At 36.8% G+C, this 13,568-nt stretch overlaps 1 protein-coding gene across 2 annotated transcripts in view; it reads left to right on the top strand.

Annotated features, from left to right (window-relative positions):
• PDE3B (phosphodiesterase 3B) overlaps nt 1-13,568 on the top strand; it is a gene marked incomplete at its 5' end in the record, with an annotated part of 167,860 nt that overhangs the window by 112,561 nt on the left and 41,731 nt on the right. For both annotated transcript variants that reach the window (XM_079708105.1, XM_079708106.1), the window contains 2 exons: nt 1,003-1,145; nt 7,461-7,567. In XM_079708105.1, coding sequence (XP_079564231.1) covers nt 1,003-1,145; nt 7,461-7,567 — 250 coding nt within the window. The remainder of the gene's footprint in view (nt 1-1,002; nt 1,146-7,460; nt 7,568-13,568) is intronic.

Here is a 13,568-nt window from a genome sequence, read left to right on the forward strand (position 1 = left end):
CCTAAATTATAGTCAGAAAGGATGTTACATAAACAACTTTTTCAATGTAAATATAACTAACATTGAACCTTTAAAAAATCAACATTCTTGGGAAAACTTAAATATAAATGGTATTTATCTCTTTGAGATGGTTTCGTGTCTGCTGATAGGGGAAATTTATAAGAAGCAGAAACTTTAATGTCAATTTCACTAAAACACCTATTCACAATGGTCAAAAATGGAATATTTTGGTTAACATTTGGATTAACCGAGAATATTTTCAAAAATTAGGGTAAAATATTCTTAATGTGAAAGGTGTTCTGAATTTAATTTAGTTATTAATTCAAAAGGTAGCTCAGAATTCTGCAGTTTAACCTCTATCTATGTACATTAGCGTTGTACTGAAAATATGTTAGGAAATAGGGATCACTCCTGATCCTAAGCTTGCCCTCTGAAGTCTTTTTTCAGGGTAAATCTTTCATAACTACTTTTAAAATTGTCAGTTGCATATTTCTCATAAAATTAGGAATAAAATGTACAAAAGAAAAAAATTTGGTTAAACTGTAGGGAGATCAGAAATCACTTTTTAGTTGGAGGAAGATAAATAGAAGAACAATATAGAATGTTATGTTTGGAGTAAAATTGACAGATTTTCAGAATAAAATATTTTGTTACTCCTATACATGCTAAAAATGTACGGTTGATCCTTAAACGACATGGGTTTGAACTGTGTGGGTCCACTCAGACCCGTATCTTTTTCAGTAGTAAATACTACAGTTCTACACCATCTGCAGTTGGTTAGATCCACGGATGCGGAATCCGGATATGGAGGAAGCCTGCATAGGGAAGGCCCACTTGTATGTTATTTATGACACCCAGATTATTCGACTGCACAGAGGATCAGTGCCCCTAACCCCCGAGTTGTTCAAGGGTCAACTGTACTTTGTATTGATATTTCCATGGACCATCTTTTACGGCATATTGAAGGATAACGATTTTAATCATTGTTAAATTATTCAACAGGGGCTAAACAGTAGGAATAGTTTATCAACCCCACAGCTGAGGAGGAGCTCGGGAACCTCAGGTCTGCCACCTATCGACCAGACTACTCCAAGGTGGGAACGCAATAATGGCAAAAGGCCTCACCAAGAATTTGGCATTTTAAGGTAAAATCTCCAGAGCCTTTTCAAGAAACTTGAATCTAATACATCAACTTTCTTTCTGTGAATGAAGTTTGAAATAGTTCTAAAAGCATAAAGGAACACTGGAAGTATTTTAGTATAGGATGGCTTTGTTTGTAACGTGGCCTGATAAACTGATTCTTAAAAAGAAGGTAATCTCCCTTCTCCCCCAAAATAGGTAAGTTGGGTACAAAGCATGCTGGAGCCCTAAGAACATGAATCAGGGAGGCAGTTTAAGGAAACAAGGATCAATTTAGGATGCAGTACTGGGAAAGCCACGGTAGAGGTGGCCATATTAGGGGCAGTCACCAGTCCACTGCGTAGTATTCAGAGGTTGGTCAACAGTTTCTGACTTGTGAAAGGAGGAACATCCCCAAGGTTCACCCCAGATGTTACCTCAGACGTGAGATGTAAGGTAACAGGACACTTTTAAGCCCTGTTCCTGCTGGGGAACTAAAACTACTAATATATTGTATATTCTGTTGAGGATTTACTTGGAACTAAACAGTGCTAATCCTACAAAGGAGAGGTGTCAGTAACTGCAACCAAGTGAGTGATACTGGGAGACTGCAGGAGCTGAGATCTTCTGAGTGTATATATATCCACTTACTCTGATAACAAAGGATTCAATACTTTGCCTTTTAAAGGCCAGGAAAGATATTGATCTCTTATGTGAGTTATAAGCTTCTATTTGGTCAATTATCTAACCATTATAATAAAATTGGAACCAGTGTAAATTTCCTGTTAAACCACTTTGTTAGGACTGAGCATGTGTTGTGTTGATACTTTAACTTGACCTGTGCAGTTACAAATTTGAAACAGTAGGTGGCAATGTTGGATCAGAGCTATTTATCTGTTAAACTATATTAACATTTTTATATATGAAATATGATCAGATCATTGTAATTTTCCAGATTCTTGTGTGATTTATTAATTTGAATCTTCTACAGTACATTCAAGTAGATGAATTCCATTTTTATAAAAGAAAAATTGAGTGAAATGATTTATAAAATAGGGATGGATTCAAGTATGAAGAGAACATTACAGGAAAATGAGCTTTGGTCCAAAGCTAGCCCAGAGCCTAAACAGGATAATGGTTTTTGTTGCTGTTGTTGTTGTTGTTTTGTTAACGGAAGCAGGATATGACGAAGTAAATGACGTTAGGAACTGAAAATATGACAGGTATTTCTTAACCCTGGGAAATATCTAGAGAATACTTACGAGTTTAAGAAGGAATGATTCTATTTTTTCATCTTTCCATCACACTGATGTAACAGCAATGCATTTAAGATAAAAGAAACGTTTGATGCACTGAGTTAGTTATTTTTATACTCCTGCCTCACACGATTGATAATAAAATAGAAACATGGTCCAAGGAAAACTAATCTTTATACGAACATATCTCAGAGTTAAAGGTAAGTATAGGCAGATTCCATATGTTTACTTAACACTCATTAAAACAAAATCATATGCCTCATAAAGGATTTAGAACTTTGAAGAATACAGTAATTGGCCATATTAGGAAACATCTACTTTAAAGAGGTGAGGCTAGAAGTAATCTTTCTAGTGTGCAGAAGCTGGAGCTTCTCAGTAATAAATTTCTAAGTATACTTTGAACGTAGGGTAAAGGGGAATATATGAAGCATTGACAACCACTCTTCCTTTTGAAATTCAAGTCTCTAGATCAGTGCCGTCCAATAGAAATTTCTGTGATGATTGGAATTTTTTATAGCTGTACATGCAATTTGGTAGCCCCTAGCTACGTGTGGCTATTGAGAGCTTGAAATGTGTCTAGTATGACTAAGGAACTTAATTTAAATTTGATTTGATTTTAATTAATTAAAATACAAAGAGCCATATGCAACTATCATATAGATATAAATGGCAGGCATATTAGACATCATAGCTATAGATCATAAATATATGGTGACATTTTGTTTGGGAACATTTAAGCTTTAGTAGCACAAAACGAATAGACTTGTAACTCTGTAATCATGAGGCATTCATTTTGAATTTATTAGAGTACTCCAGAATGGAGATCACATTTCCTAGTTTTGATACGAATGCAGCTCTGGATTCTGAACATAGCTTCTCTGACTATGATTTTAAATCACCCTGTGATTTCAGCATGATTTAAATATTGAACCTCTTGCTCCCTGAAACTATGTCTGAAACCAAATTTCTCATCCCTCCAGCTGCTTCTCCCTCTGTTACTATTATCCTGTCCTCATTTCCTGGCACAGTGCTGCAGTCCTCTAGTTTTGTGGTTGCTTACAAAATTGATTTACCTAGAAAACTTGATGTTATCTATACATCCTGTTACCTTACTGTATAGATAACAGTTGTCAAGTCTATCTCTAAACCTCTTTTCCTCTCTATTCCTTTTTTTCCTTTATCACTTTGCCTACACTATTTCATGCTTTCATTATTCCTTATGTGGGCTATTGAATTATCCTTCCATTTCTAATATCCTTCACTACCCAATCCATCTTCTACCCTTCCACCAGAAATCTTCTGTAAACAAAACTTTGATTATACAGTTTTTTCTAATCATTAAGTTTTTGGACATTTATCAACACCCATAGAATACTGCCCAAATTCCTAGCCTGAGATTTAAAATTCTGTTACTCCCTCATGACAAAGTTGCACCCTTACTTGGAAAAATTAAGCAAACAGAGATGAGCAGTCTTGCAAAGAATAAGAGTAGAAAAATGATTTGGAAAGCTCTCTGCGTGAAAGTAACAGGCATGTAACTTGTGTTAGACTCTTCCTTGAAGTTTTCTCATAATTTTGTTTTTAGTTTCAATCCCTTTGAAAATTAAGCTTAATTATATTTTTCAGCTGCCTCATTTGTGTAAAGCGTAAAATAGGACTTAAGTTTGGTTTTCTTTATACTTTGCCTGGAGAAAAAAAGTGAAGTATTATAAACCTTATGTTAGGTATGATGAAAGGACTCCAAAGGAGGAAAACCACAAGGAAGAAGAATTAGTCCTACTTGAACAGCCACTGTATTACCTACTCTTAAGAGTTTACCACTGCTGGAGCTTCCCCGGTGGCACAGTGGTTGAGAATCCGCCTGCCGATGCAGGGGACACGGGTTTGAGCCCTGGTCCGGGAACATCCCACATGCCGCAGAGCAACTAAGCCCGTGCACCACAACTACTGAGCCTGCACTCTACGGCCTGCATGCCACAACTATTGAGCCCACATGCCACAACTACTGAAGCCCACGTGCCTAGAGCCTGTGCTTTGCAACAAGAGAAGCCACCGCAATGAGAAACCCATGCACCGCAATGAAGAGTGGCCCCTAGAGAGAGCCTGCATGCAGCAACAAAGACCCAACGCAGCCATAAATAAATAAATTAATTTAAAAAAAAAGTTTACCACTGTTCATCTCTTAGAGGACTTGAGATTTTAATTAATTAAGAAGGCCATTACTTTATAACACCAAAATACCTCTCTGGTATCACCTTTATTTATCTGAAAATCCAGTCAAGCTTAACTGTTTGATATTCCCTCTGTACACATCTGTGCCCCTTTTTAGTTATTCCCTCTACCTAGAAGAGACCCTCTGACCCCTATTTCTGTATGTCTTTAAAGATTGAGCTCAGATGTCACAGCTTAAGAATAACATGCTGACATCCCCCTCCCTTGTTCTCCAAGGAAAAGTAATCTGTTTCGCCTCTGAATCTCCTTAACACCTTTTCTTTGCTCTTTTATGGCAATTTTCATTTTCTACCTTGCGTTAGTCATTACAACCCTTCTGAGACCTGCTTGACTACTGTAAAGAGTTTGGGATTACATTAAAATGGGTCTTTGAAGATAAACAGCTGCTTAACAAGTATCCTGCAGGGGTATGGTGTCCATATGACAGTTGATACTGCCTTCTGCTTAAGTTTCAGACCTAGGATGAAGTTTTACTGGTCAGGAAATTCCAGGAAGTGTTGAAGAATGCTTTTCTGCGTTAGCTGACAATTGAATTACCCAAGTACAGTGTTAGTACCTAGGGTTAAAAGAATGGCTAAACTGCTATCCATGAAATGACTGCTGGGACCCAGACCCTCCCTGTGGACAAACAACGTATTCAGAACTCACAGCTCATTTCCTTTGAACAGACTTTCCCTGGGGAAATGTAGGCAAATTGTGTACCAAAACTCTGAGGGCCATCAACTATAGGTACTACTACACTAAAGAGGCTTGCTTTTAACCTATTCTGATTCATCGTTCATCACCGTAAGTGCTCTGTAATTAAATCTAATAACTTGTTGCCTGGCAATAGTATGTCCTCTAAATAATGTACTTGGGAACCAGCTTCTCAATTATGTGTCTCATAATTTATTAGAGATTTATACCAATGGCTGGAACCTATTTGAACTGCAGAGATTCAAGAGGGCTAATGGTGTCATCCCACTCAGTTTTTAAGATAATGGCTCTGCAAATCTGGATGTTGGACAGCCAAAAAGTTTTACAGCTATCTAAAAAAATAATAAATGAGGTGATACAAAACTTGTCAAGGTAATTTGCATTGATTGTCTTAGAAATCAACTCTTAACATATGACTTAACTCTGTGACCATAACATTTGACATCTCTTGTAATGCTTGTGCACTTGGATTTGAAGACCGAATCCCAAGTCTGACTTTAATCACCTTCCTACAAACTATTAATAATCACTGGGACTCCTAGCCTATCTTGCCCTCTGCTTTCTTCAGTATTTTTTTTTTAACAACTTTATTGGAGTATAATTGCTTTACAATGGTGTGTTAGTTTCTGCTTTATAACAAAGTGAATCAGTTATACATATACACTCTTCAGTATTTTTTATGTAATCTCATTGCGGTATATATTTATCTGGTTATAGGCAGGGAATTAATGATTCTGGAACCGAGCTGAAAACCTGTCATTTGACCTCTCAATTCTAAACAGCTGTTTCAGTTATTAGGCCCCCCCCCTGGATTAAGGTAGAAGACTATGGAGCAGTGCTTCGGGTCTCTTCTCTGAAGGAGAAAACCCTGTCTTTGTTTTGAATATTAATCAGGAAGTAGATATTGGTAGAGTACACAGATTGTTCTGTTTGAATATTGCCCTGGGTGGTATTGTCACTCTTCTTTCCCCATCTCTCTCACTCTATATGTAGGCAATGAATATTCAAATGCAAGGAATGCTTGAGCATTGGTAAGGAAATGAGTTGAGTGGTATTATTTACATATTGCCTCTTTTTGTAACATTGCCAACAAATTATTATTACTATTGAGCAAAAAATGTTATAGAATATAAAGGCTAGATGTTATCTTAGAAGTCCTTTATTCTAAATCTCTAATTTTACAGATGGAAAAAGGTAGCATCAGAAATATCTGATGCTGAAAAATAGATTTTCCTTGAGTAAGGGGGTGTGGAAGTACAAAAAAGATGAAGGAGTTAGGGAAAATCTTGAGAACTCAGCCTATACTAACAAAATATCGAGTGGAAAATAGAGAATCTAGATTTGTTCTTGATCCTGTAGCAAAGTGCCCACATCAGGAACTAACAGAAGAAAACAGGCTAGTGACTAAGAAAGGAAGTGCTATATGTGTGGCACTGGGCCAAAAGCTTTAAAATATATAATCTTAAAATGCCTTTTATGTATCAGTTGGTATACTGTGACTGCTCATCTATATGTAATTTCTTCATAAGAACCCTAAAACCTGTAATAAGCATTTCAGTTGCAGGGTATGATTGTGTCAGTGGGTAATCAATATCGGTGAAGAAGGGGAGCGGAAGATAGTGAAAAACTGTATGTTTTAGGCCAGGGATTCTCAGTGAGGTCCCTGGACCACCTAAGTACTTGTTAGAAACGCCAGTCTTCTGACCCTACCCCAGACCTTTTGAATCAGAAATCTTGGGGATGGGACTAGAAATCTGTGTAGTAAGAAGCCCTCCAGGTGATATTCATAACCTGCTTGAAGCCAGGGTTCAGCAAATTATAGCCTGTGGACCTAATGTGGCCCATACCTGTTTTTGTCAATAAAATTATATTGAAACACACTCATACTCATTTGTTTATTATTGTTTATGGCTGTTTTTATCCTGCAGTGGTAGAGTTGAGTAATTGCAGAGACCATATGGCCTGCAAAGCTCAAAGTATTTACTACTTGGTTCTTTACAGTAAAAGTTTGCTGGCTCCTGCTTTACTCCTTAGGCACTAGATAGATGTCTAAACTAAATGTATAAGCAGATATTTGCTAATTGAATTGAAGACCATAAGGAAAAAAGGAATTTCTCATGTTTTTAAAAATCTTAACCTATTATCTTTCCCTTTTAGTCAAGGATGCTATCTAAATGGACCTTTTAGTTCAAACCTACTGACAATCCCGAAGCAAAGGTCATCTTCTGTATCGTTAACTCACCATATAGGTCTAAGAAGAGCTGGTAAGAAATCATTTTTGTGACTTAAATATGGGAGGCCTCAAAGTATATGGTAGTGCAAACCTTGTCATTACCTATTTATAGCTAATTTCGAATACCATTTCATGTGTTATAAGTTAACATAACTAAGCAGTTTGGGTTGGCTATTAGTTAACAGTTTGCTCATTTATTAATTTTTGAACAAGTACTATGTATCAGGCACTTTGTTAGGCACTTAGTAATTCAGGGATAAAATATAGAACTATTTAACCTGAGTAGTTGTAGACAGAGAACAAGGGAAAACCCTGGAAAGAGCATTCTTTTGTAGCATGATAATTGTGGAGGAAGAAAAAAAAAATCTTAATATGAGAGTAGAAAAAAACCCTGACTATATCCTATATCCAATAATAATCATTCTAATAGAATTTTTATCCAATTATCTATCTATGGGGGGGTGAATTGACATAACATTAGTTTTAGGTATATAGCAAAATGATTTGATATTTGTATATATTGTGAAATGATCACCATAAGTCAACATCTGTCACCACACATAGTTACAATTTTTTTTTTCTTGTGATGAGAACTTTTAAGATCTATTCTCTTAGCAACTTTCAAATATGAAATACAGTATTATTATGCAATACGGTATTATTAACTACAGCCACCAAAGACAATAGAATGGCATATTTAAAGTATTGCAAAACAAAACTTGCCAACCTGGAATTCTTTATCCAGTGAAAATATCCTTTAAAAACTAAGGTGAAATAACATTTTTTTCATACAAACAAAAGCTGGTAGAATTTATTGCTAGTAGACTTGCACTGCTAAGATTCAGCAAAGGAAGTTCCTTAGGTAGGAGGAAAATGATCCAGATTGAAGCATGGATCTTCAGGAATGAATGAAAAGCACTGGTAAGCCTAAATATGTGGGTACATAAGAGAATACTGATCATTAAAAACAATGACTCCCTTGTGGCTTGCCTAGTGTATAAAGAAGTCAAGTATATGGTAACAGTGGCACAAAGGGTGGGAAAGGGGTAAATTGACTTAAACTTACAGTGTACTGGCAGTGATTGAAAAGAACTAAAACAGTTCTAATTTAAAAGAAACTAATACTTCAAAGATGCACATTGTAATATCCAGGGTGATAATTAAAAGAATAAAAGAAAAAGTATAAGTAAGAAGCTAATATAGGAGGTAAAATGGCATGATTAAAAAAAAACCTTGAATAATCTAAAATAATACAAGAAAAGAGAAAATAAGAAACAAAAACATAAAGAATAACTAAAAAAGAAGTAGCAAGACGGAGGATTAAGCAAACTATATTAAATATACACCTTGCGTGGGTGGCTGGTAGGGGAGCTGGGGGTGCCAGGGATCTTACCAGAGTTGTTAGAGTATATTATCTAAAATGTGCTGTTTTCCACAAAAAAGTTGAAAATACACTCCAGTTAATAGATACAGACTGTCAGACAATTAACAACACAAGACTCAAGTACATTCTCTTTACAAAAGGCACACTAAATATAAGGACACAGGTCTGATCTCATGGGTATAAAGCACACAAACCAAAAATTAATTAATTAAAATAAAATACACAAACCAAAAATTGATTAATTAAAATAAAATACACAAACCAAAAATTGACAGAACTAAAGGGTGAGAAAGACAAATCTGTATTCATTTTGGAGATTTTAACTCACCACTCTCATTATCTAGTATAATAAGCAAACCAAAATATTAGTAATAGATAAATGGAAGATTAGGACAACATGATTTAACTGACTTGACCTAATCGACTATAAAACACCACACTCAGACATTACGAGATACATATTTTTTCCAAGGACACACACAAGATTGATCAAAATAGACCATTTGCTGAGCTATAAAACAAGTCTCAACAAGTTTCAAAGGATTAAAATCATATATAGCAATCAGCTTCCGGAATGGCAGAGAGAGGATCTCAGTAAACTTGTTCTTCTGCGAAAACAACAAAAATAGGGGCAAAAAACTAAACTCAATCATTTCAGAATTCTGGAAGTTAACAAAAGCCAGAGAACTAGAAGTCATCTATACAAGAGAAACTAACTACCGAACCTTGGTGAGACAGTGGGGTTCTGCGACAGCTTAACTGGGGGCACTTCCCAAACCCTCTCTCTGCCCAGCTCAGTGATACTACAGCTAAAAGCCACTAGCTTTGCAGCCATTAGAGTCTGACCTCTTTAGAAACTGCATTAAAAGCAACAACCTGATAGTACAGTAAATGTTTTGTTCAAGCTCCCTGGAAAACACTTCTATTCCCAGGGTGCTGTGGATATTTCATTTGACTCAGAGCTCAGCTTTCCAAAAACACAAACAAAAAACCCTTATACCCTATGCCAGGCAACACTGTGAGTGTGTAAGGCTGTGATTTCAGCTGGGGCAAACAAGAGCTGATTGGGAATTTAAAAGGAAATCCTGGACACTAGATGACCCTGGGGAAGTGGAAAGCTCTGGCAACAGAAGAGGATAGTTTTTGTTTGTTTGTTTGTTTGTTTTTGTTTGTAACAAAAGGGGCCAGAATAACTGGATATCCAAGAAAAGAATTTGGACACTTATCCCACCACATATACTAGGCTGAGCACATGTTTAGGGCTGTGCACGTGCCCAGGAAAGATCTGGGAAAGGCGAAGGCCCTGGTCACTCCATCTGTAGCTGACCTTGAGGTCCTGCACAAGCAGGAAGTAAAAGCTAAGGCTGTCTTGTAAACTTGCCTGGAAGTTTGAAGTTGTATCTTTTCAAACACGTTCTCACCTACAGATGACACAGAGGCAAGACATTTAAAGTAATCTTCTGTCTCATCTAAATTACACTGACCCAAGAATGGCTTCTAAGAAGTCAAGCATAAATCAAGGAGAAAAGGGGAAAAAAAGCAGCAGAGAACTCAGTGGCTACACACCTCAGAGAAAACAAGATCTACATATTGAGTCCAGGAAATCACTCAATGAATAATCAGAAACAAAAAACGAACAAAAACCCAGCAACATACACCTTGAGGGTGGGAGAGATCTGATATTAGAATTGTTACAATATATTATCTAAAATGTCCAGTTTTCAACAAAAAAAACATGAAGCATGCAAAGAAACAAGAAATTTTTCGCCATGTAGACAATGAAAAACAGCCAACAAAATTTCCCTGAGGAGGCTTGGATTTGGGATTTAGTAATGACTTTAAATCTGCTACCATAAATATGTTTAAAGAACTTGAGGAAACCATATCTAAAGTAAGGACAGTATGACAACAATGTCTCACCACAGAAAGAATATAAAGAATTAGAAATTATAAAATAAAATTATAAAATAATTTAAATAATTATAAAATAATTACCACTTCTACTCAGTATTGGGTTGGAGGTTCTATTCAGGGAAGTTTAGGTAAAAATGAATAAAAGGAAGATGTAAAACTATTTGCAGACAACATAATCATATATTTATAAATCCTAAGAAATTCATTAAACCTATTACAACCAATAAACAAGTTCATTAGTGTGGCAGAATACAAGATCTATAAACAATAATCAATTGTATTTCTATATACTAGCAATGAACAATGCAAAACTGAAATTAAGAAAATAATTTCAGGACTTCCCTGGTGGCGCAGTGGTTAAGAATCTGCCTGTCATTGCAGGGGACACAGGTTCAATCCCTGGTCCGGGAAGATCCCACATGTCGCAGGGCAACTGAGTCCGTGTGCCACAACTACTGAGCCTGTGCTCTAGAGCCTGTGAGCCACAACTACTGAGCCTGCGTGCTGCAACTACTGAAGCCCGCGAGCCTAGAGCCCGTGCTCTGCAACAAGAGAAGCCACCGCAGTGAGAAGCCTGCCCACCCCAACGAAGAGTAGCCCCTGCTCGCCGCAGCTAGAGAAAGCCCACACACAGCAACGAAGACCCAACGCAGCCAAATATAAAATAAATACATTTATTTAAAAAAAAAATACTTTGGAATAAATTTAACAAAATAGTGCAAGACTTGTACACTGAAAACTCTAAAACGTTGAAATTAAAGAAGACTCAGATATGTATTTTTTTTAAATTTTTGACTATGCTGCATGGCATATGAGATCTTAGTTCCCCGACCAGGGATCAAACCCATGCCCCCTGCATTGGCACGCAGAGTCTTAACCACTGGACCAACCAGGGAAGTCGCAGGAAGACCCATATGGAAAATATCCCATGTTCATGGACCAGAAGACTTAATATTGTTAAGATGGCAATACTCCTTAAGTTGTTCTAAATTTAGTACAAATCCTTATCAAAATCTGAGCTGGCCTCTTTGTAGAAATTTGAGAACCTGATCTGAAAATTCATATAGAAATTCAAGGGACCCAGAGTAGATAAAATTACCTTTAATAAAAAAAAAAGAAGAAAAAAACTGGGGGACTCACACTTGTAAATTTTAAAACTTACTACCAAGCTATGGTAATCAAGACAGTGACACTGGCATAAGGATATTCCAACTCAGTGGTATAGAATTGAGAGTCCAGAAATAAACCCTTACATGGTCAACTGATTTTCAGCCAGTGTGCCAAGGTAATTCAATGGGGAAGGAATAGTGTTTTTAACAAATGATGTTGGGACAACTGGATAGATATACAAATGAAAAAGAATGAATTTGGAACCATACCTGTCATCATACTCAAAAATTAACTCTAAATGCTCGTACACTCAAATATAAGAGTGAAACCATAAAACTTGTAGAAGAAAACATAGGAGAAAATCTCTCTGAGTTTGGATATTCTTAGACACCAGAAGTACAGTCCATAAATGAAATAAATTGATAATAGAGGGGGACTTCCCTGGTGGCCCAGTGGATAAGACTATATGCTCCCAATGCAGGGGACCCGGGTTCGATTCCTGGTCAGGGAACTAGATCCCACATGCAAGCCGCAACTAAGAGTTCGCATGCTGCAACTAAGGAGCCTGTGAGCCGCAACTAAGGAGCTCGCCTGCCGCAACTAAGACCCAGTGCAACCAAATAAATATTTTTTAAAAATTCATAATAGGAATTCATTAAAATTAAATCATTTGTATTTACTTCAACAGACACCTAAAGAAAGTGAAAAGACGGTCCACAGGATGGGAGAAAATATTTGCAAATTACGATCTGACAATGGACTTGTATTCAGAATAGACAAAGATGTCTTAAAACTCAGTGATAGGGCCTCCCTGGTGGCGCAGTGGTTGAGAGTCCGCCTGCCGATGCGGGGGATACGGGTTCGTGCCCCGGTCTGGGAGGATCCCATATGCCGCGGAGCGGCTGGGCCCGTGAGCCATGGCCGCTGGGCCTGCGCATCCGGAGCCTGTGCTCCGCAACGGGAGAGGCCACAGCAGTGAGAGGCCCGCATACCACAAAAAAAAAAAAAAAAAAAAAAAAAAAAAAACTCAATGATAAACACACAAATGACCTCACTAAAAAATTGGCAAAAGATTTGAATAGATGTTTCTCCAAAGAAGGTATACAAATGGTCCTAACCACGTGAAAAGATACTCAGCATCATTAGTCATTAGGGAAATGCAAATCAAAACCACAAGGAATCGTGACTTCACACCCACTATGATGTCTATAATTCTAAAGACAGTATAATAAGTGTTGGAAACATGTTCAGAGGTAGAAACACTCATACATCACTGATTGGAAAGTAAAATGCTACAGCTACTTTGGAAAACAATTTGGCAGTTCAGTACTTGAACAGAGAAATAAAATTGTGCTGTATTCATACATACAATTTTATATGTCATTCAAAATGAATGAACATATGAAACATCTTTTTTAAATGTTGAGCAAGACATAAAAGCATTTATACTATCTGATTCAATTTACAAAGTTCAAAGAAAGGGCAAAACTAAACTGTAAAGAGATAACATATGTGGTATAAATATAAAGAGAGGCAAGAAAAACACTACCATAAAAGTCAAAGTAATGCTTTCCTTTAGTGAGAGGGAGGGGAATTAGATGTTGGATATGGGTTTCTGATCTCT

The sequence above is a fragment of the Hyperoodon ampullatus genome, assembly GCF_949752795.1.
Source record: "Hyperoodon ampullatus genome assembly, chromosome: 7".
Lineage (NCBI taxonomy): Eukaryota > Metazoa > Chordata > Mammalia > Artiodactyla > Ziphiidae > Hyperoodon > Hyperoodon ampullatus.